Source organism: Pagrus pagrus (assembly GCF_965226575.1).
Source record: "Pagrus pagrus genome assembly, chromosome: 3".
NCBI lineage: Eukaryota > Metazoa > Chordata > Actinopteri > Spariformes > Sparidae > Pagrus > Pagrus pagrus.
The window spans coordinates 8,665,852-8,688,671 of record NC_140187.1 but is presented as its reverse complement, the minus strand read 5'-3'; the positions used below and the strand labels follow the sequence as shown (position 1 = coordinate 8,688,671).

The following is a 22,820-nucleotide window of genomic DNA, read 5'->3' as shown; positions in this document are numbered from 1 at the left end:
GTTTTGTTTGAAACAATATACTCACGTCACATTGTCTATCACTGTATCCTGAAGCATTTCATTTCTGCTGTAATATTTGCCTTATTTCTGCTTTTGACAAGATGTTAGAAGGTCAAACAACATGAAATCTTAGTCAGTAGAGGAAATACATTTCAGCAGCCCAGCCCAGGGGTTTGTGGTTGAATACAACTTTATGATGTCACTTTAATCCAATCAAGTTGCTGTAACCGGGACTGAAATATCTCTCCGGATGGGCTGTAATGACAGACATTCAAATGCAATAACTTTTAGTGATTGCTTAACTTCTCATTTGTCACCAACATCAGGTCATTTTTTTATTTGCTTCCATTTACACCGATGATACACGTGGTAACATTACAGTTGTGCAACATCGGCTTGTTAACGTTGTCGTTTTGAGCATGTTAGCCTGCTGGTGTTAGCTCAAAGCACAGTTACTACAGCCTTACAGAGCTGCTAGACTGGCTTTAGATGTTTAATTATAACTAATCCTGATTCTGTATGTGTCATAATCTTATTTATTTCCATCTATCAAACCCTGCTGCTCTGCTTCCTGATTTCCAGCTTATTTTCGCCTCACTTGTGAAAGCGCCAGTGTAACAGCGCTGATTACAGACTGAAGCACAGTCGAGTCTTCATCGTCATTGTCACGTCACCAGTCTGTCCTCCACTTCACCTGACCTGTTCACAGCTCAACACTCCACACAGAGCAGACACACAGGCGTCCAGTCAGCTCTCTCTCTCTTGACAGTGACACCATGTCAGTCTGGTTGGCGAGGTGATCGAGCTGCAGCCGAGATGGTGACAAATGTTTCCCTCTGTTGTTTTTGAACACACAGGATTTCTCGAATAAGGGCCGTGCTTTAAATAATGCTGCTGGTGAAATGCTGTCCTCACACAGTACAGCTGTATAGCTTAACTTCTGCTCTAATCTTTATGACATCTTGTCTACTTATTAATCATTTTATGGCTGCCATGTCAACAGTGCAGAGCTGCTCTATGGCCTCAATGCAAATTAATTACAGCTTACGTATATCTACCTCAGGGTCACCTCCACCCTTCTTATGCTCAGCTTGATACTGACATAATCCCCTGGTGGTTAGCCCCCCACCCTGCTCGTCTTTTAGTGGAGCTTACTGAAGGAATTTGTGGTGTACTGAGATGGAGACTCTTTTATTATCTGGATCACTGGACCGAATCTTGAAAGTTTCTCTCATCCCACCTTCTACAGCTTTACTTACCTCTGGTCCTTCCTTCCTTTTTCACAGAAAAACATCCAGACTAAGTTAAAATAAGCAAGTAACCTGTTCCAGAGTGCATAAATCTGAAGACTTCGGCTACACTTTCTTATGAAAAACCGAACGTAGCTTTTGTTAAACAATGAGGTAAGCCTGGCAGCAAAGTTAAGAAGCCAGCTTGACCTCAGTCACCTCTAAACCTTTCTGTCATCACTCATTTTAAATGTCAGTGTAGCAGATCACACATTTGTCTCACTGCAGCAGCTCAGGAGTAGCATCAAGGGCAGAAATTAAATAATTACTGGTATTTTATTCCCATTCAGATGTCAGAAAACAAAAACAGAAAAATATCTAAATGTCAACAACTGAATCAGAGATTTGGCTGCATTCTAATGAAGTAGATGTCATCACAGAAAGGACAAACTCAGAACAAAAGTTTAACCTGCTGAAAATTGTAGTTGCTCTCCTGACCTGATGTGCCAGAGCCTTAAAGGAACAGTTGACCCAAAAATGAAATTCAGTTATTCAGTTAATTCAATTAATATCATTAAGTACTTCTATGCAGATGGACAGTCAGGTTAAGTTTTTTAGTCCACAAAACATTTCTGGAGCTTCACAGCGAAACAGTGTTGAAGCATTCTCCTCAACAACTGAAGTAGATGGGGACTTGTTTTAAAAGTAAAAAAACAACAAAAAGAAAAACATTTTAACGCTCCATACAGGTCATCTGGCATAATCCAAGTCCAAGGTTCCAAATTGATTTGAGAAGACGTTATTTACACCATTTTCTAGGCTGAATTTTTCACCAAAGCTGCTAAACTAAATACATTAGAGCGCACCCCTTCTAATGTGGATCCACAATCATGACCACGGTGCTTCCTGTGGTACAATCCACAACTTTCGATAATGAAATCATCACAATAACCATTCTCATATGTATTGAACTGGTCTTAATTGAACCAAATTGGTGGAAAAGTGGCTTTAGGCGCACAATTCTGCAAACCAAAACATTAAATGGATCCAAAAATTCCTTTTCTTCCCTCCACCAAGGATGTTGGTTGGTTGGTTGGTTTGTCAGCAGGATTACACAAAAACTACTAAACAGATTTCCACAAATCTTTGATGGAGGATGGGTCTCGGCCAAGAATAGACCCCATTAACTTTTGGTGATTAAGAGACAAATTCAGGATTTTTTTTTCGTATTTTCTTTAACACTGCGAGATGGGCGTTTTCCACATTTTTGTTATTTTCTCAGGGAATAATGCATGGATCTTAATGAAGAAAATCTGTGTATTTAGGTTAGGTTTTTCTGTTTGTTTCCCAGCATTTAAAAAAAATATGCATGACTAATAACTTACATTAATAATACCGACTGTGCTGCTTTTATAGACATGCAAAAGTTTCAATTTTCCGGTGTTTAACAAACTCTGATCACTAAACATCTCACACACCCACAGCATCTACAGCGCCGTGAATTAACAGCAGCAGCACCCCACCTACTCAACCCCCTCCTCTGCTCTCTCCCTCCTCTCTGTCCCTCTGGCCTGCTGCTCTGTCTGAGCCATTCAAGCAAAGCACCACAGGATTATCCCTCACTCATTCAGAAACACACACACACATGCACGCACACAGTCTCCTCCTGCACAGTGCTCCGGGCAGGAAGATCTCAGATCACAGATTAGTGGTCCTCTCGCTCTGCACGCTGATGCTCCGTCAGTCAGAGAGGACGCAAAAATAAGCGAACGGGAGGGGAGAAGAGGAGGCGAGGAGGAGAGGGGCTGACTGCTGGAGGAGCCCACGTGTCTCTTTTCTCCTAGCTGCAGCCTTAGCCGCTGTTAATGGAGGACCGGGGGTAAGCTTTTGTTGCTGTGGCGGGGGGCTGTGGTCTCCCTCTCTCTCGCCTTTGTCTCGGGGTTTGACGTGTCGATGCTCGCCGTGGCACGAGCGGTGGTGCTTTTAGCTGCTTGAGCACCTGCTTTACAGGGGATGGGGATTCCCCGTGTTCTTTTAGTGTCATGACATGTTTGTGAGGATGTGGATGCTTGACCGAGACTGCAGGTTGTGCTGATGAAAGAGGAGAAAGAGTGAAAAAGGAATCAAAGCGGTGCGGTGGTGACTAAACCTCGGAGGGTGCTGCCAATGTTTGGGTTTGTGCGTGTGGGAAGGTATTGTTTATCGACAATGACTAACTCACTAGAGAGTGTACTCTAAATGAGACATTCAGTCAGATTTAATTATTTCTGTCTCTGTTTTATTGCGACTTTGATTAAAAAAGTGGAAGAAGACAGTCTAGCTGTTTCCCTAGACCACGATCTGCCTTTCTGCGAGCCAAGCAAAGGGCTATCCTGAACAAAAGCCCCCTCTCGGCATGTAGCTAATGGATTAACCAAGCATGATAAACACCCACTCATGCCATGCTCCACGCTGCATCCGGTCGAGGCGTTTGTTTGGCCCAAAGCTGATGGGTTGGAGATTTCCCTCGATTAACTGGATTTTGGCTTTCGGTGTCTCCTCACCTCCCTCTATCGTTTCATCTCTGCCTCTTCATTGTCACAAGTGTTGCTCCATCCTTTAGACCACGGTTGACCCAAATACCCATGCAGCTCCAACCCCTCCCCCCTAACCTCCTATCAAAACGCATCAGTGCTCCTTCTCTTTCTATTGTTTCATATGTGTGTCTTTCTGCATCAAATCAACAGCTTCGTGAGATGTTTTTTGTTAATTTATGAGACAACCAGCTAACAGTCAATTTCTGATCAGCTGGTGGCCTCAGTCGAGTAGGTTGTTCAATGAAACGTAGATATACATTAGGCTACTTTAAGGGCACCCAATTAAAATGGATGGATGTGTTGAAACTTAACATTTCTTTGTGTTGCAACTGGATTTTTCTGTAAGTTCTGTTTTCTATTATGTTGTGACAATGCTGTGCTTATGCTCGGGTTAGGTTTAGGCACAAAAACAACTTGGGAAATTTTCCCGAGGTCTTCTTAAAAATGTCCAGTGGTTTCTCACGTACAATTGTTAAAAGGTCCCCATCGCCTGGACATGAAAGTCATGCCATAAACATGTGAAACTGATACGACGTGCTTTGTAGAAATAAAATAAAACCACAATATTTGAGGGAATATTGATATGAAAATTTACCAATAGCTTCTCATACTCGACCGGATGTTTCTGCTTGAGGTTGTTAAAATAAGTGTGTCGTGTTGCCTCCTTTTGTTGTACCAGTCTTCTTGCACTTCTTACATATTACTGTTTATTGTGTATCTGATCTTTTGTAACCGATGCCACCTCCACACTGCTGAAGTCAGCTTCCTTTTTAGAACTGACTCCTCCAACCATGCAGCCAGTAGCAATGGGTCTTTCGCTTTCAGCCAGGGTTGTTGTTGCAGTGTGTGAGGGTACGGCATCATTACATCAAGTCAGAATATATCCATTATCATGATATTAATAACACTTTATAATAACATAATTAATAAATGGTACATTTATAGTTAATTAAGCTTTAATTGATAGTTATGTAACTGTTGAAGAACATTAAAATGCTTTATAAACCATTAATTGAGCAATTGTAATTGTTTATATATTGTTGTATTGGCCATCTAAATAACCTTTATAGATGAACTACGCAGTATGTATTAACTATTTCCAAAAATGTTAAACATCAGTTGCAACTTTACAATAAACAATTGCTAAATAAATGGTGTATAAAGCATTTCCTGGTTTGTTAAAAGTTATTATAGTGTTAGGTTGTCTGTGCGCTAAAAATGAGGCTACCGCCAGCAGCCGGTTAGCTTAGCATAAAGACCGCAACCAGTAAGCCTTGCTATGTCCAAAGATAACACATATCTGCCTACCAGAACCTCTGATTAACAGTTTATATCTCATTTGTGTAGTCTGTACACAAAAATTAAGTGTTGAAACAACCAGCTTTTAGTTGGGGTTTATTTGAGGTTGCCAGCTCACCTGGAGAGGAAGGTACTGCTCCCTGCCAAGAAATAGTCTGGCACATAAATCTGCTTAAACCTCAGCTTGTGGTTCCTACAGTTTTTGTACAGAATAAACAAACAAGTTTTTAGAGGTGCTGGGAGGCAGATTTTGTGACCTTCATACAGAGTCAAGTCATCTGTTTCCCCTTGTTTCCTGTCTTTGTGCTAAACTAAGCTAATACACATTAAAGCGGTGCTGATCTTCTCATCCAGCTCTTGACAAGAAACTACTTAAGAGCATTTACCAGAATGTTGAACTGTTCCTTTAACACAGGAAGTTTGTCATTCGTGAGAGCTCAGATGACTCATTCTCTCAGCATACTTTGGTTGTTTTGTGAAGCACTTTGGTAGAAATGACCTCGCATATCCCAACCATGATTACAACATCAAATCCCTCTCTAATGCCTTCACATTCTCATCTGTTTATTGGTATTTTGTATTCCAGCAGCGGCTCAGTGAAACTGGTCTGTAGCTGCAGCTGGCATTTCACCGCGCTGATAACAGTATTTTCTTATAACCCTCCTCGTTATTTTGTTGTTACCTCATGTTTGTCATCCAGTTCATTTGCATCTTCGCTTTGCATCTTATCTTGATCTGCTCTTCTCTTTGTTCGTTGGGTGGTTTGTGTGTTTGTTTTGTTTGACGCATCTGCCTCACCTGCGCTCCTTCATACATCTTACTTTTTGTAATGCATCATTTTTTATCTCAGTGTTGTATCACTTCCGTGATTTATGCTTGTGCAAATATCTCAAGTTAAGAAAAAATATCAGGGCTTTTGTTATCATATCATAGTGGGATGGTGCAGTTGAAAGTAGGGACTGATTATAAACGTCTCTGATAACCAAGACTCAGAGCAGAGATCCAGGAAATTAAAAACCCAAGTTACCTGGTTTCCTCCGAAGTAAATCCCTGTGCAGATAGCTACAGTAATCCAAGGGTCTACTTTCAGTTGTTGCTTTTAAGTCAGACTCAAGAAACAAATATTTAAAATGATTTCTGTGAAGTAATATACGTAATCGTGTCAACAACCCAGTCTCTCTGGTTTAATAAAGTTGTAGTGATAAACATCATCAGCTGTGTCTAATTACCTCTTTCTCAGAGCCCATCATAATTTCAGTACGCTGTGTGAACATTTGGCAGTGTAGTCACTTCTGAAATTGCAGTTTGGGCTGTGAAGTGAACCTGAATAATTGGAGGTGAGCGCTGCGCTGATGAGCTGCAGCAGCAGCACCGGGATAATGTTTGTGTTTTCAGCCGGTGTCTTCACTCACTCACACAGCCGTTATTTGTTTTTTGTGACGACCAGTCCCTGTGCTGACAGATATACACAGATGCAGATTTTAAAACACAGACATGTAAAAGGCTCCATTCAGGTTGAAAGAGACACTCTTTGTTGTTGTTTAGTCTATTTGTAGTCGTCTTGCATCTCTTTGTGCTGCTGAGGTCAATTTGTGTCTGATTTTGCATCTCTGTGGTTGTTTCGTGTGCCTTCGTAGTTGTTATGCATCTCATTTCACATCCCCTGTTGCATCGCTTTGTAGTTGTTTTGTCTTTTTGTGGTTACTTTGCATCTCTCTGTAGTTGTGTTGCATCTCTTTGTGGCCGTTCCCATCTCTCTGTAGTTGTTATGTGTCTCTTTGTGGTTATTCCCAGCTCTTTGCAGTTGTGTTGCCTCTCTCTGTGATTATTCTCGACCCTCTTTAGCTGTTTTGCCTCTCTTTGTGGTTGTTTCAATTCTGTCTGCTCGATTTGTGTCTCTTTGGCATCGTTTCAGTCTCTTTGCAGTTCTGTTGCATCTCTTTGAGGTTGTTTTGATTCTCATTTTGCATCTCTGTTGTAGTTGTTTGATTGTCTTTTCAACAACAAATGTTAAGAGTCACTTCAAACAGAGGCTCTGGCCCAGCTGCCACTGGACCACAGTGGATCACGGCTGCAACTAACAATATTTTCATTATTGATTAATCGTGCAATTATTCTCACGGTTAATCGATTAATCCTTTAGTCTTAAAAAATGTCAAACAAATTGCGAAAAAAAGCCCAAACTGACGTCTTCAAATGGCTTCTTTTGTTCAACAACAGCCAAAAGCCTGAAGAGTCATTTACTATCATTAATGACAAAGAAATCAATCAATTCTTACAATTAAGAGACTGGATCCAACAATAATTGACATTTTTGCTTGAAAACTGACTAAAACAATTAGTTGAAGATCAAAATAGTTCTTTCGATCAACTTATCAATTAATCCACTAATCGTTGCAGCTCAGTATGGTTCTGGATGGATGGTTTTGGTTTATTCTCTCTCTTCGCCCGTCATTTTGTGTCCTAATTTCAGCATCGTCACATCATGTCACAGCTATTAATTTCCGCAGCAGAATGAGGTGTTCCAGTGAGGCCTTGGGATAATGTTAGATGACTTGAATGAAGGAAGATTACTCTGCAATTAGGCTGCACTGTTCTGACAGCGGCTGAGTCGATGCCGCTGAAAATTACTATCCAGTCATTAAATGTATTGACAGAGTCATCTCAGGAGAGCAGAGGGAGAAATAACCGGAAGCACTCACAGTGCAGGTTGTGCAGCTTATGAGGTTGATTATGGTTTTGTAAGTACCCGAGCCTGTCTGATATCAGTATGTGGAAAGTATTGTGCAAAGTAAAATGCTCTGCTGATGGCAATCAGTGATCTCGTCACCTTCAGGTTGGACATTGTACACGTGTGTATTAGCTTGTTCAGCGTTATTAGCTACATTATCTGTTTTAGTGCTGCAACTAAAGATTATTTTCACCATTAATTGTTTAGTCTATAATAAAATCCGATGTGAAAAGCGTGTCAGATTATTCCACAATGACTTCTTCAGATTGCCTCTTTTGTCCAACCAACAGACTCTTCATTTACCATCAGAAATGACAAAGGAACAAAAAACCTTCCTTTTATATTTTTGACTGATTTTCTTTAGAATAATTGATGAATTGACTAATCAAGCGCTGCCTGTAGTTTGTAGTAAAAAAGATAAGTAATTTAAATTTTTGCCTGAATATGACTAATGAGCAAAGTATGTCAACAACTAATTTTCTCTTGTTCCAATTAAATTAATCGTCTAATCCTAAATGCTGTATCAAAGTCAACTGGACTTGTTTCAGTTTCTAGAAGACGTTTCACCTCTCATCCACGAGGCTTCTTCAGTTCGAGCTAACTCTGTGTGGGAGTGTCCTTACAGAGTCGTTATGGATGCTTGTGGGCCTTCATTTGGGTTGCTAGGGCTAGGTGAGCCCAGGTGTGAATGGTTTGTCTGGGGAGGGAACTCAGTACTGCATTGTAGTAATCGTCTAATCATTGCAGCTTTAGTTGTGATTGTTGGCGTAATTCTCTTGATTTAAGGAAGATTAAATTAAAGCTGACTTTGCTCAACTTTTCCCAGAGCAGAACCACTTAATTTAATGCAGTTTTTTCCCTTTTTATATCATCATTTATTGAATATAAATGTTTTCTTGTTGATGTTGACTGATGTTACCTTGAGCCCCGGAATATATCAAGGGAACTTTTTTTTTTATACTATTTTCTTACTATTTAATAGGTTGACTGACATATTATGGATTAGTTTATTACACTGTAAAATCTGACAAAGTGGAACAAAACAATTTACCCAGTGAAGAACACTTATAATTTTAAGTTGTTTAAACTTTTTAGCTTGTGCAACAAGTAAAGTCAACTTTTAAATTTGACATTGCAGTCGTTCAAAAGAAAATTAATAGCTACTGTTAAATTAAATGCCAGACATTCATCGTTTCCAGCTTGTCAGTTGAGAATTTTCCAATGTTGTAAATTGAATATTTTTAGTTCTTTGACTGTTGGACAGATGAAATGAGCAATTTGAAGACATCATGTTGATCTTCAGGAAAATGTGGCATTTCATTTTTTGACATTTTATAGACAATTAATTGAAAAACAATTGGCAGGAAAATAGTTGTTGGTTAGTTTCAGCCCTCGACATTATTTCATAGGTTGATTTCAGCAATGAATATGCCATTTGTTTGTCAGACGTAGAGTGGTGTTATCTATTGTTCTTCAAAGGCAGTTAATGTAATAAATGTGTGGTTAATAATCTCATGCATAAACCTTTAATGCCAACTGCCTTCTTCTTGTTACATAATCATTTGACATCCACATTAAAATCCGTGAAAGAGCATAAACAAAGTATTGAGATTAAGACTATGATGTCGTGATCACATTAGCTGCAGGAAAAAGGATTTAATCTGTGCGTGATGAGCTGAAACGCACAAGCTTGTTTAAAACGACAGCGTCATAACTGCACGTGTTCAAGTTAAACGTGATTGATTATTTTAGCGAATGTAGCCCGAGTCACCTTATTCGACAGCGCCTTGCAGCTCATTAGCATATTTATCCCTGTTTACACTCGTCTGTGCTCGTTTTCTCTCGCAGTGCATGAGGAGTGTTACTCTGCTGCAGACCGCCACAGCCTGAAGCCATCCTGCCAAATCTGGGACCATGTCTGGAGCCTACGACGAGTCCGCCATTCAGGAGGAGACCACAGACAGTTTCTGGGAGGTGAGACAGCAGAGACCAGTCTATGACAGATTAAACCTTAGTCGGAGCTGACGCTGCCGAGTGATGAACTCTCAATGAACCCGCTTCCCCTGGGAGGTGAGAAGAACGATGAGGGGCCTCGTTTGTCAACTGCGTGTGGGCAGAGGCTCGCACGAAAACGCATGAGCTCAGGATTTATCGAAGTGTGATCGATCACTGATCTCTGAGCCAGCACAGATCTGCTGGTGGCACTCACACAGCCTCAGTGCCAATATGCAACTGGTAAAATAAGCGCAACAATTAAAAACTAATGATGTACTCTTTTGGTAAAGCCAGTAAATGGTTACTCGTTCATTGTAGCCATCAGGGACTTCTCAAATAAAATTTCCACTTTTTTTTATAACTGTGGAGGACTCTGAAGTGGCACTCTGCCTCCTCCAATGGCACTGATGTCTCTTTTGTGAGCTGTCATTTTTTTTCCGCAGCACATTCAGGGCTTTGTTTCTCTCCTGCTACAGCTCATATTAGAGATGACTCTGTTTGCAGCACCACCTGACTTCATGCTGTCTTTTTTGCTCTATGACAAGCCACATTTGAAATCACCAAATTTAACATTTCAACCTCCATTCCTGTGCAGACAGCTTTTAAGCACAGAGTAGACAATTGTTTTCTAAAAGAGGCCTGAGCCTCTGTGGTTGAAGTTAGCTTCTACATAATTAGGTTCTTGAGCTTGTTAAAGGCGAGTAACTACTGTATCTGTCTCGTACCAATGCATTGACAGCTACACCATTCTGGGTTTTTAATGTACTTCATAACTTGACTCATCCACTCATTCTGGCTCCTGTTTAAAGATAGGAAGAGCAGACAGGCGTGCATCAACTAAATGTCACAAATTGAAGAGGAGCTCGGATGTAGCATAAGGGCTTAAGAGGTTTGTGATATAGGACGGGGTGAGTCCATTTAGGGCTTTCAAAACAAACAGCCCAACCTTGAAATCAATCCTAAAGCATACTGGAAGCCAGTGGAGGGAGGCTAGAAATTAAGTAACATGGTCCCTCTTCCTGGAACCAATCAGGAGCCTGGCAGCCGCATTTTGGACCAATGTCAGGCAGGACAGAGGCGACCTGTTGATCCCACTGTAAAGGGAGTTACAGGAGTACCCAAGTGTCTCATTTTTGATGACAGGTTAATATGTGGAGTGTAAGTAGCAGAGGACCCACACTGTGTCCTGACCCACAGGCTCTTTTCTCTTTTGTCTGACCAATAGTCGAGAACAGAGAAATTGGGACTTTGAAATGTTTGCTTGTAAATCAACTCAGCCGATCATTTAACCAAATACTGGCAGATTGTTATTTTGTTGATTGAATAATTGATGTATTGTTTTGGTCTAGATGACTAGATACGTTGGACTGGATTTCAACAACCGTTTCTGAGCACAAAAAGCCTCCAGTAATTTGAGCAACAAGTTCCTGGAAGTCCATTCATTATATATGAGAGCTGGTGACTGTTCGCAGTGTTCAAACCAGGAAAATGTTCGGTACATCTTCAGCTACAGATAACACTGACTCCCATGTCACGGCATGTTTAGATACTGCATGTGTGACGGATGGACTCAGCGAGCATTTGAGATAGAAAAGACGAATCATCCCATCCCACATTCAGGGTTTACGTATTGTAATTTCCTCTCGGACTCGGCTGTGTTTTCATCCTCCAGCCGGGCAGCGTGCTCAGGAATCAGCTGGAGCAGCAAAGGTGCCTGTTTCCAGCACACAGTCACTACATCACAGTCAGTCGGTGCATTACAGTAGAGCTGCTGCAGTGCTGCCTGCTGATCGCTGACTCGGCTGGCTGCTGCTGAAGAGGAGGGCTGGTGTGGAATACAATCATTTGTCCTCCTGCTGCTTTTCATTTAGTCCACACTCAAGAGTTGTTGAGTGCCATTTTCAGGGTAAACATCGATCACACATACAGCAAAGATACAGTCTTTTTTTTCTCTCTGCAACAAAGGTGTAAAATAAACGCAGTAAACTGGGATTTTATCCTCGTTCTCTTTCTCTCTCAGTCTCTGGGCAAAGCTCAGAACTCTATGGGTGGTTTCTGCTCCTGCGTCCATGTAGAGTTGTAAATTATATGACAATGACCCGCCCTCTGCTTTCATTGCGTAACTCCACACACAGCAGCGGTCTCTTCCCTGCTGTTCCCTCCTGCCTGTTCAATGCATCACCTGCAGGCTGAGAGAAAAGTCCCTTTTAGAAGGTGGCACCTCCTGCACGCGATGATGTCTTTAAACAGCAATACAGTACACAGCACTTTTCTCAGGAACATAATACAACCATAACGCCTTCTGTAACCATTTATCCCAACAAGATGCAACTCTTAGTCACCTCTTAAATTTCAAAGCAGCAGAAGGGTTTTAAAAATGAGCAGAAATCTGAACTCATCCATTGTTATAACTTGATTATTGTTTATTAATTAGTCTGTTTAGTTTTTGTTTTCTGTGTGGATGTGGCTTGGGAATTACAGGCAGAAATTTCATTACACAAACTTGTATTATGTATAATACAAGTTTGACAATTCAGCAAAGGTTATAGACCATAATGTCAACCTATTCTCGTAATATATTAAATTTGAGAAGCTATTTTTCATCGAATCCAAATCTGACCCCAAATTAAGTACCAGGGCACGCCCAGAAGTTTAAAACAATTCACTGTTCAGAGAACGCAAAAAATGACATGTTGTTTTTATGTTTTAAGGTCGGGAACTACAAGCGCACAGTGAAGCGGATTGACGATGGTCACCGGCTCTGCAGTGACCTGATGAACTGCATCCAGGAGCGTGCCAAAATTGAGAAAGCCTACGCCCAGCAACTGACCGAGTGGTCCAAGAGATGGAGACAACTGGTCGACAGAGGTGAGCAGTTTTCTGTTAAATAGCAAATATGTTTTTTTTTTATCTATAGCTTCACTTGACTTACTTGCCCTTCATTGCTCCTGCAGGGCCTCAGTACGGCACAGTAGAGCGAGCTTGGGTGGGGATGATGACGGAGGCGGAGAAGGTGAGCGAGCTTCACCAGGATGTGAAGAACAACCTGATGAACGAGGACTTTGAGAAGGTGAAGAACTGGCAGAAAGACTTGTACCACAAACAGATGATGGGAGGATTCAAGGAAACCAAAGAGGCAGAGGAGGGCTTCAAGAAGGCCCAGAAACCCTGGGCCAAAAAGCTAAAGGAGGTGAGGACGTGTGTGTTTTTACACATCCATTCAGGCGTAGACACATTTTTAGACCCATTTAGCTCATTTCAAAGGGTCAGTTCTACCAAATAATCAAAAAAAAGTTTTATTTGCAGAAGTTTTGAAATATCGATCTTTTAGACTGCCACAGATTGAATCTGTGGTGCTGACAGCTTTGAAAAATTGAAACACAAGTCAACAGTAACCGGGACATTGTGTCTGAGAAGACGTAGTGCTGTTGAGTTTATAGAGAAGATATTTTTTCAGTGACTCGAGCACTAAGGAAATTATTTTCCCCTCAAGTTGAACTACGATTGCAGAAGATATTTCACGCATAAAACTTATAAGATCAGCATGACTAGATGCCAATAGGGATAGACATATTTTTTGTTACTCAGGGGGACTTGATTAGTTTCAGCCCTGATTTATTTATGGGGAATTAATGAATGACGATTCCATGCTTGTGTATATTTTTCGTGTGTTGATTGACAAAACGCACGTGCTTTATGTCATCTTCTTCTTTTAGCTCGAGGCTGCTAAGAAGTCCTATCACATGGCCTGCAAAGAGGAGAAGCTGGCTTCCATCAGGGAGGCCAACAGTAAGGGAGAGGCCTCTGTGGCAGCCGACCAGCAGAAGAAACTCACCGAGAAGGTGGACAAGTGCAAACAGGACTCCCAGAAGGTGAGAACATCAGCTGCTGCAGCTCCAACAGGCCTGCTGGGGATCATCGTTATGCAAATGTTGTTTTCCACAATCAAGCCAAAAGCAAATCAGCTCAGAGGCTATTTTGAGATGTAGAGCTGGTTCCTCTGCACCCTGGGTGTTATTAAGTGTTATTAACGTGTCGTAGCTGTAGCCAGCATAGCACTGTTAATGTGTGACTGAATACCACACCTCCCCCTCTGCGTTTCTCCCTTACGACTCCAACATTAGCTGTTCTCTGCTTTGACGGCCTTAACCTTTACACTCTTGAGCTTAGATTGTTTCTTGTGCTTGAATACGCACTGATAGTCCATCCGAGGTTAATGGGGTTCACATTAGACCACAGAACTGAAAAACAGCAAGACGTGGACCAGAAATGTGCCTTTAAAACATTATTCAGCCCTACTTGAGAGTGACACATTATATATCATCAATATTTCAGGCTGTTAAGAGTCTTTTTTTTTTCTTGTGTGTAGGCCAGGGAGAAGTATGAGAAAGCCCTGGATGAGCTGAGTAAGTGCACTCCAAATTACATGGAAAACATGGAGCAGGTGTTCGACCAGTGCCAGGAGTTTGAAGAGAAGAGGCTGAGCTTCCTCAGGGAGGTGCTGCTGGACGTCAAACGCCACCTCAACCTCACAGAAGGACAAAGGTTTGAGACGTTTAAACAGTTAATATGATGAGACACAAGCCAATCGTTAGCCGTACGCTAAACCCTCGCTGTCTTCTCACAGTTATGCTACAGTGTACAGAGAACTTGAACACACCATCACATCAGCCAGCGCACAGGAAGATCTGAAGTGGTTCAGCAACACTCACGGCCCTGGCATGCATATGAACTGGCCACATTTTGAGGTACAGAAACACAATTACTAGCTACAGGGTTAGGACATTATCACTGAAGACCTGCAGCATTCTCCTCTACTGTCCAAGCATTAAAAGGGATAATTTGACATTTTGGGAAATGCGTTTATTCGCATTCTTACTGAGAGTTAGATGACAAGATTGACACTTTTCTCATGTCTATACCCTAATGAGGTTACAGCTACAGTAACAGCTGGTTAGATTAGCTTATCATTAAGACTGTAGACATGAGGAAACAGCTAATTCACATGTGATATCTTATTTGTTTAATCTGAATATGTTACGTTCTGGACTATTTCTTGGCCAGTATTAGTCTCTGTTGGTGCCTCCTCACTAAAGATGGGAATCACAGAGTAACTCACGATACGTTCCTCATGATAACGATGGTATTATGATTCAGCGATAATGTGACAAATCATCTTTGATTCATCGCAATGTCTGCGTAACTGAAGGTGAAATAATACCCCTAAAAAGGCAAAAAGCAGGAGATTATTTTTTTTATACTGCATTGTGGTGCCAGTATATCAGTAATACATCATAAGAGGAAACAATATGATAAATTGCCGCATAGATTTTTTTTTCCTCACAGTAAGTCAATACTCTAGGAAACTGCTTATTCGACAGGAAAGGGGGAGCATATTTCCCAAAAAGTTGAACTATCCCTTTAATATTACACCTTGTATCTCTTTTAGTTTAAAGGTAGCGATGAAGACGAAGAATACAAACAAATACTCTTTCCAGATGGAGAGCTAAGCATTTTGCAAAGTGAATTTGCGACCCAAAGTTAACAGGTTTGGCCTCGTGTTTTTCAGGAATACAACCATGACCTGAGTCATAACATCTCGAAGAAAGAAAAGTCAAAGAAAAGCAGTGATGGAGTCATGCTGACCAACATCTCATCAGCAGGAGATCACGCTCAAGCTGGAGACCGGGGAAGGTAAAATTAAACACAAATATATTTTTTTGCTTATTTGATGATAAGATGCTCTTATTAGATCTTCTCCTACATGTTTGTCGTAACATTCTCAAATCATCAGTTTATCTTTGTATAATGTAGCCGGTGTCTGCCTTCCTGTATGGTGTCTGATGAATGTTTAATATTTGTTTGTATTCATATCATTTTGCAAGGAATTTTGTTTTGTTTAAAAGTGTTTTATAAATAAGTAACTTGTCATATTGTCAACAACAACTGCACAAATATGGCAGAAATAATAGAAGTACTGTAGTTGTATTAATAGGAATAATAGGAATTGCGACAGTAGTGTTATGAGCAGTGATAGAAGAAATGATTCACTAAAACACTATAAAACAGACACATAGTCACAGCAGAATTAGTATAAGAACATCATAACAATGTTTTGATAAGACTGAAAATCAATGCTGACTGTAATGTGTAATCTTTAGTGTCAGCAGCTACGAGAAGAACCAGGCGTTCACGGCCTCCACAGAGTGGTCGGACGAGGACCAGACAGCCCCGAACTCAGGCAACGACACCAACGGAGGATCGAACCCCTTCGACGAAGATGTGGGCAAAGGTGTGAGAGTGAGAGCGCTGTACGACTACGACGGCCAGGAGCAGGACGAGCTCAGCTTCAGATCAGGTGAGCACGACAGTCAAAGGGTCAAAAGTCTCTTACAGTGGATCCCTGCCAGCACAGTTAGTACATAATGTCAGAGGAAAGCTCCACAGTAAAGTCTTTTGAGTGTCTGTAACTGTGTTGAATCCTTGAATCAACAACATCATGGATTACCAAAAAATATCCACTAACTTTTTGTTGTTAGTGTCAGCAAATGTATTCGGTGTGACGAGGATAAACATGCACCGGTGACAAACAGAAGGTGTTTTTTTAGCCGTATTTTGGCAAAAACATAAGTTAGGAGTGAATTGTTAGCACTTAGGTGATATCACAATAAATACCTCATGAGACAAAAGAAACACTTAAGAATCAATAAGAAGGATTGCTTTATAGCAATTATTTTGTTAGCTGTTTCCCTGTTTCCAGTCTTTATGCTAAGATAAGACAACCAGCTGTTATATCATCTTTAACAGACAGATTAGAGAGTGGGATCTATCTTCTCATCTGACTCAGCAAGCAAGCATATTCGCCTTCTTCGCAAAATGTCAAACTATTTATACAATACTCAAGGTCGACCAAAGACAGACATACCTGTCTGATTACTGTAATAAACAGAAGCAGGCACTGGAAGAACACAGAGTCTCCACAGAGAAAGGTCTCAATATTAAATTCAATATACTGTTGCAGAAAATGTCATTTATATTAAAAGAATAGAACATAGGACAGATGAGGTCTCGGATATCACTGCACAATCAGTAAAAGTAGGGCACAGGTACAGTTCATAATGATAAAGGGATCGAACAAAAGAAAACAAAGAAAAATATCAAATAATCCCAGTATTTATACCCCAAAGAGACACAGAGGGAAAGTCATTCTCTCCACTGAGTGAGAAGAGGTGATTATCTTGATAAGAATGACAATGGTCGTTCCTTTTCAAAAAGGCTTAAGTTATGGACGAGACCAAGAAATACTGCATGAGCATGGTCCGCCAAGGGTTAGGGTTAGGGTTGCCTTTGATGATGCCTTTAGTGTTATGTCATTAAAAGTTTTATTATGGGGCGAATGTTTGACAGTGAAAACATGGGTTTTTGGTGGAGTGTTCCTTTAATCTTCTTGCTGACAGTTATAAAATCCGTGTTAACTTTGACTTTGTATTACAACAGTTAGAACTGTCTGACACGATGTCCTCCTGTTGTACATTTCTGTGTCCTTTCTCTGATACAGGGGACGAGCTGACGAAGCTGGAGGAGGAGGATGAGCAGGGCTGGTGTAAAGGTCGCCTAGACAGCGGCCAGCTGGGTCTTTACCCGGCCAATTACGTGGAGCCGATCTAACTGTTCCGGCTGAGGACGCTTGTGTCATCCGAGGGCAAACCCAGACTGAACCCGTCCGGTCATACCTGCACATTGCCAGAGACTTGAAAGCAAAGCTTCCTCTTGCTGTCGGGCACAGTGTCTTCATCTCAGCACTCATCACAGAGAGGACTGTTCAGGATCACATCATCATCTCCAAATACTGCAAACTGAAGCAACATATTATAGCCTCTTTTGTGTGTAGCTGTGTTTGATTTCAGATGTGATGCTAACACGCCATACAGTATTTTACTCTCATCATAATATTGATATGGTTTCATCAGTTGTGCCTGGATAGTGAGAATGAGCTATGCATTGTGCATTTCATGTATATATTTTAATCTTTTTTTACAGTCTGGATGCTTGTACAGTTGTGTTCTCATTGGATACAGTGTTTTCTTTTCTTTGTGGAATATTTACATGTTTAGCATTTCAGGAAAAGTTCAACATTTCGGGAAATAGGCTTCGATTTCGTCTTGAGTTAGAAAAGAGGATTGATACCATTCTCTTCTTTGTACAGTCAATACGAAGCTACAGTCAACAGGTTAGCTTAGTTTAGCTTAGCTTAGCTTAGCCTCAATACTGCAAACAGGGAGTAACAGCTAGCCTGGCCCCGCCTGAAGGTAACAAAATCAACCCTATCAATCTCTAAAGCCCAAAAAAATGTAATAGTTATATCTCTTTTGTTTAATCCAGAGAGAACGATGCTAAGCCGACTGAATGCTAGCTCTAGCTACATATTTAGTGTGTAGAGATGAGTGGTATCAATCTCCTTGTGTTAACTCTCCTTGTCTCAGCATATTTCCCACAATGTCAATCTATTCCTTTACAGGGAAATTTGTAAAATGACCTCACCTTCATGCTGATGGAAAAGTCAGGTGAAGTTTTGTAGTCCACAAAACATTTCTTGAGCTTCACAGCAAAACAGCGTTACTGAGGTTAGCCGGCTCGGTAGGAGGAGGAAGTGTTTAGGGTGCATGCTCTATGGGCCGCACAACACGGAAGATCGAGGTATTTTCACATCTGGGAAGTCGAGGTTTTTTTGGCTTCAAAACGCCACTGAACAGCTTTCAAAAGGAATGAAAAGGGCACTGCCTTCGACACTGTATCCAGATCTTATTATAAGTCAATGGTGCGCGCTAATGCAGCTACACTGAAGATTTTTGCTTTAAAAGGGGTGTAAATGACACCTTTTCAAATCAATTTAGGATCTAGGGGCTTTTGGAGACTTGGATTACAGCAGACGAGCTGTATGGAGCCATTTTATGTTATTTTTTTGGTTGTATTTTACGTTTCAAAACAAGTCCCCATCCACTTCTGTTGTTTAGGAGAATGCGGCAACGCTGAAGCTCCCAAAATGTTTTGGGGACTACGAAAAATTCACCGACTTCTCCATCGACATGGATGGAAAGTCAGAAATTCAGATGATGATGGATTTTCATTTTTGGGTGAACTGTTCCTTTAATGCTTTTAGTGGTTTTCCCGCCGCGCTCCACAGCATGTCACAGAATTAGCATTTTTTGAAACGAGATAAAAGTCGCCGAGCAGAGCTTCTCTTTGAAATGGAAAAAAGGATTGTTTACATTAACCTCCGCTGTCCCACCTGTCTCTAACAAGGTGCCTGTTATAACTATTACCTGTCGTTTAGTTTCTCCTCCTGTTTCTCTTTACTGTGTTAATAATGCAGGCGCCAAGAGCTGAACCTGCTCGGAAATATAAACTCGGAGCTGTTTTGTATGGAGATTAGCTTCATTTCACGACCAGGGTTTTTATTTATTTTTTTAATCCCTGCATTCAGTAAGACTTGTTTACTCTGAGTGAATGTCATTGACTCGGCATTATCAGCTTCCAGCTCTTATCTCTGTGATTATGTGCATGCTGATGCTCCCACACACTGTTTATCGCTCTGATCTGAACCGATCCAGTGCATGTCCTCGATTCGTTTCCACCAAATTATTGACAGTTTCTTGATCGAATTAAAACTCTTTATCAGGATGATTTACGTTGCGTGACATAGTCCTGATGCGTCGGTTTCACTGTGTACCAAAACACGTGCTGTATTAAATATTGGCTATACACGTCTTTATAGTTAAATATTTTTGTTTTAATCAGATAATCTGAATCAGACAAAGAGTATGAGTGCATGTGGCGGTACAGTACGTGTTATACGAGATAGATTTGTTACCCCTGGTTACCACAGGTGTTGGTGAAAACTACACCCTCGTCGATGAGGGAGGCGGGTGTTCTCTTACTGACGCAGACAGAGAAAGCTGCGACGAGCTCTGCACAAGAAAGCAGAAAGAGGATCCGTCTCTGAAATATTGATGAGACGACTGCCTTCTCTGCTGCAGGAGAGAAGTCCATTTAAAAGAGGGAAAAAAAAAAAAGGTCCAGGAGGGAATCGTCTCTTGTGCTGTGTTTATGCTTGTGTATACTTTTTAAAAAGTGTTGCTCCTTGTTAGCAGTGGACTCAGACGGGTGAAATCAATATTGCCTTACTAAAAATCATCCACCTCTGCCACCCCAAAGACTCTCAACCGTCACGTCCAACAAAGTGAAAGAGAGCACGCTTCTGCAGAATCTGACTCCGGCTTATCCAGCTCAGTTTACACTGACGCGACACGCAGGCCCTCTTTGTCTGAAGATGAAATGAATTTAAAGACTTCGGCCTCTCAACGGACTTTTAACTGTATTTTAAAACAGAATGGGACTGTTAACACGTGTACTGTTAAAGTGTGTAAAAGCCTACAGCTGCAGCGTCCACTGTGAAACTCCTGTGATACACTGAAGGACGGTTAAAGTCATGTTTAAAAAAAAAAAAAGAAAATACTCTAATGCTCCTTTTTCTTTTCTGTCTGCTGGATAAACATTGATCTGCAAATGTTGAGGAAAACCTTTTAGAGAACTTTAGAGGGCTTTCTCTTTTCTTTAGCATAGTGCTGTACTTTCCAAACTGTAGTGCCTGTTCATCTGCATACGCAAAAAATAAAAAGATGTCATCAGAACACTGTGACACAAGAGACTTTGACTCTGCCCTACAAGGACAAAATGCAGTCGCCTAACGTATTTAGACCAGTCAAAACATCATGGAAAAGTTGATTTTTTCCCATAATTTAATTCAAAAAGTGAAACTTCCATTCATTTCACATAAAATGAAATATTTCAAGCCTTTTTGTAGATTTAATTTTGATGATTACATAATCATAAACTGAATTTAAAAGAAGCTGACTTTCGGTAAGCATCTATAAATGTTCCCTTTTCAAAATTAAAATACAGTTCATTACATTAGATACATTAGTTTTCAGTTTTCCTAATGAAATGTGCATATATTCAAACAACAAAATGTAAATGTATACAGCTCAGGGGATCTCTAACAGAACATGAATAAATGATGTCGATGAAGCAGCTCCAGGCTCCAAACTAAATTATTATTGATTCTCTAGTTTTTCGATGTTTTTAAATACATTTCCTCAGACAGCAGTGATCACCTGTCTAAATATCTAAAGTTAAGTGTTGGCCCCCTTTTCCATTAATTTGATCAAAGTATTTAGCGGTGACAGTCTGAGCCTCCTCACCTTTAATCTAGTCTGAGAAAGACTTAAATTAAGGTTAAGGCTGCAGCTCCCATCTGCTGTTTCCTCCTGGGTTTGACTCAGTAACACAGTCTGCCAGTAGAGGGCAGTAGTGACCACATTCAGCTCTTTGTCGTGCAGCCTTGAAGAGATGTGGCACATGAATCATGTTGTGAGTCAGATTCTCACGAAAAACCACAATCTTTGAGAATCAGACGGTTCAGTCGGCACACCTGCTGCCCGTCAGCAGACCATCACAATTCTCACAGGTGGGGGAGCCCCTCGGGTTGCCTTCAGGTTCATTGAGTTTCAGGACTTTAACGATAAGCCTTGTACTTATTTGATGGTAATCAACTTACTCAAATTGCTGATGAAGACATTTCTCCAACAAACAAAAAAAAATACAATCTTTTAACTGTTGTAAGATCTCAAGCAGGCTACGTTTTGAAGTGGTGCATTAAAAAAAACTAAATCCATCTACAGTGCTGGGAGTCGTGAACTACATTTAATTAAACCAGTAGGCTATGTGGTGATACTTGCAGGAGGAAGCGTGAGAACCAGTAACAAAACACATAAAAACCTAAAGAAATATTTACTGGGGAACCAAAATCACACGGCTGCCTCTTCATTAATAAATATTAATGCCTCTCAGTGATGGAGGAAAGTAATTTAAAGTGTGTGAAGGAGTTCAGTGGAAGATAAACAACAAAAGAAACCTGGAGGCATCAGGTTATTGTGAGGCACTGAAAGAGAGACTTTTTTTGGCAAATCTCACCTCTTGTAAGTGTTTCATGAAAGGGTGTCGTCACCCCCTGATTGGCTCTGAGCAGGATGCCCCCAAGCAGCTTTCAATCATTAATCAGGAGCCAGTCTGAACACAACAGGTGATCTGAATGTACTCCAGTGGGACTGCTCGGAGACGTTTAGATACATTTAGCAGCAGCTGGCTGGTAGTTTCAACAACATTCACAAGTGATTCAAGTAGTTTTTCTGTAGATAACTATTGTAAACTCAGAGCTCACACGTGTCCTTAACGACTCTGTAAGGACACTCCCACACAGTCTTAAAACCTGCAACTACCCTCCGGTTAGTTAAAACTGAAGAAGCCACTTGGATGATGAGAGGTGAAACGATACAGCACTTAGATTTACCATGAGCTCACAAAGTAGTTTGAACCACTATTTCTGAGTAGTAAAATGTAACTTCCCATCACCGCACATTTACAACCAGCCAAACACAGACGCTGACATCTTTGGTAACAATTCTATCTACTACTACAACTACTACAATACAATTTAAAATGCATTCCCTGTGTCTGACCAGGAAAGATTAGGATTTAGACGTGTTAAAACAATGCACTTTTTATTTTTATTGATTTATTTGTTTATTTTTTAATTGAAAAAACAAAAAAAACAATGCATTTTAATCTTAGACGTAGACTCTTTTCAGCTTGACTCCCTCTGCTTAAATAGCCTGGGTTCAAACTTTCTAATGAAATAAAAGTATTTCTGTGCTTTGCAGCCGACGTAACAGCAACAAAGTGATCTGTGCTCTCAGACTGTGACAGAAGATGAGACTCCAGACGAGGTTCAGGTTGTCGTAACAGCATGTTTATTTACAAAAGTACAATAAAGAACGTAAGAGAACGTGTAAGTCGGGAACGTGAATAAATGTCTGGAACAACCAAAGGTGGCTCAGGTTCAGGTGTTTTCCGTCTGCGCTCATCATTTTG

General features: G+C 40.8%; 1 protein-coding gene across 2 annotated transcripts in view; it reads left to right on the top strand.

Annotated features, from left to right (window-relative positions):
* The window catches only part of pacsin1b (protein kinase C and casein kinase substrate in neurons 1b), a 32,726-nt gene extending 12,205 nt beyond the window's left edge, over positions 1 to 20,521 (top strand). The window contains exons 1-10 of one of the 2 annotated variants that reach the window (XM_084349970.1): positions 2,958 to 3,108; positions 9,684 to 9,809; positions 12,542 to 12,698; positions 12,785 to 13,020; positions 13,547 to 13,702; positions 14,200 to 14,375; positions 14,458 to 14,578; positions 15,400 to 15,524; positions 15,992 to 16,188; positions 17,389 to 20,521. In XM_084349970.1, coding sequence (XP_084206096.1) covers positions 9,750 to 9,809; positions 12,542 to 12,698; positions 12,785 to 13,020; positions 13,547 to 13,702; positions 14,200 to 14,375; positions 14,458 to 14,578; positions 15,400 to 15,524; positions 15,992 to 16,188; positions 17,389 to 17,498 — 1,338 coding nt within the window. In that variant the 5' untranslated portion in view covers positions 2,958 to 3,108; positions 9,684 to 9,749 and the 3' untranslated portion in view covers positions 17,499 to 20,521. Of the gene's footprint in view, positions 1 to 2,957; positions 3,109 to 9,683; positions 9,810 to 12,541; positions 12,699 to 12,784; positions 13,021 to 13,546; positions 13,703 to 14,199; positions 14,376 to 14,457; positions 14,579 to 15,399; positions 15,525 to 15,991; positions 16,189 to 17,388 lie in introns of those variants that run through there. The other variant, XM_084349969.1, reaches the window with a different exon arrangement.
* Positions 20,522 to 22,820: the final 2,299 nt, after the last annotated feature.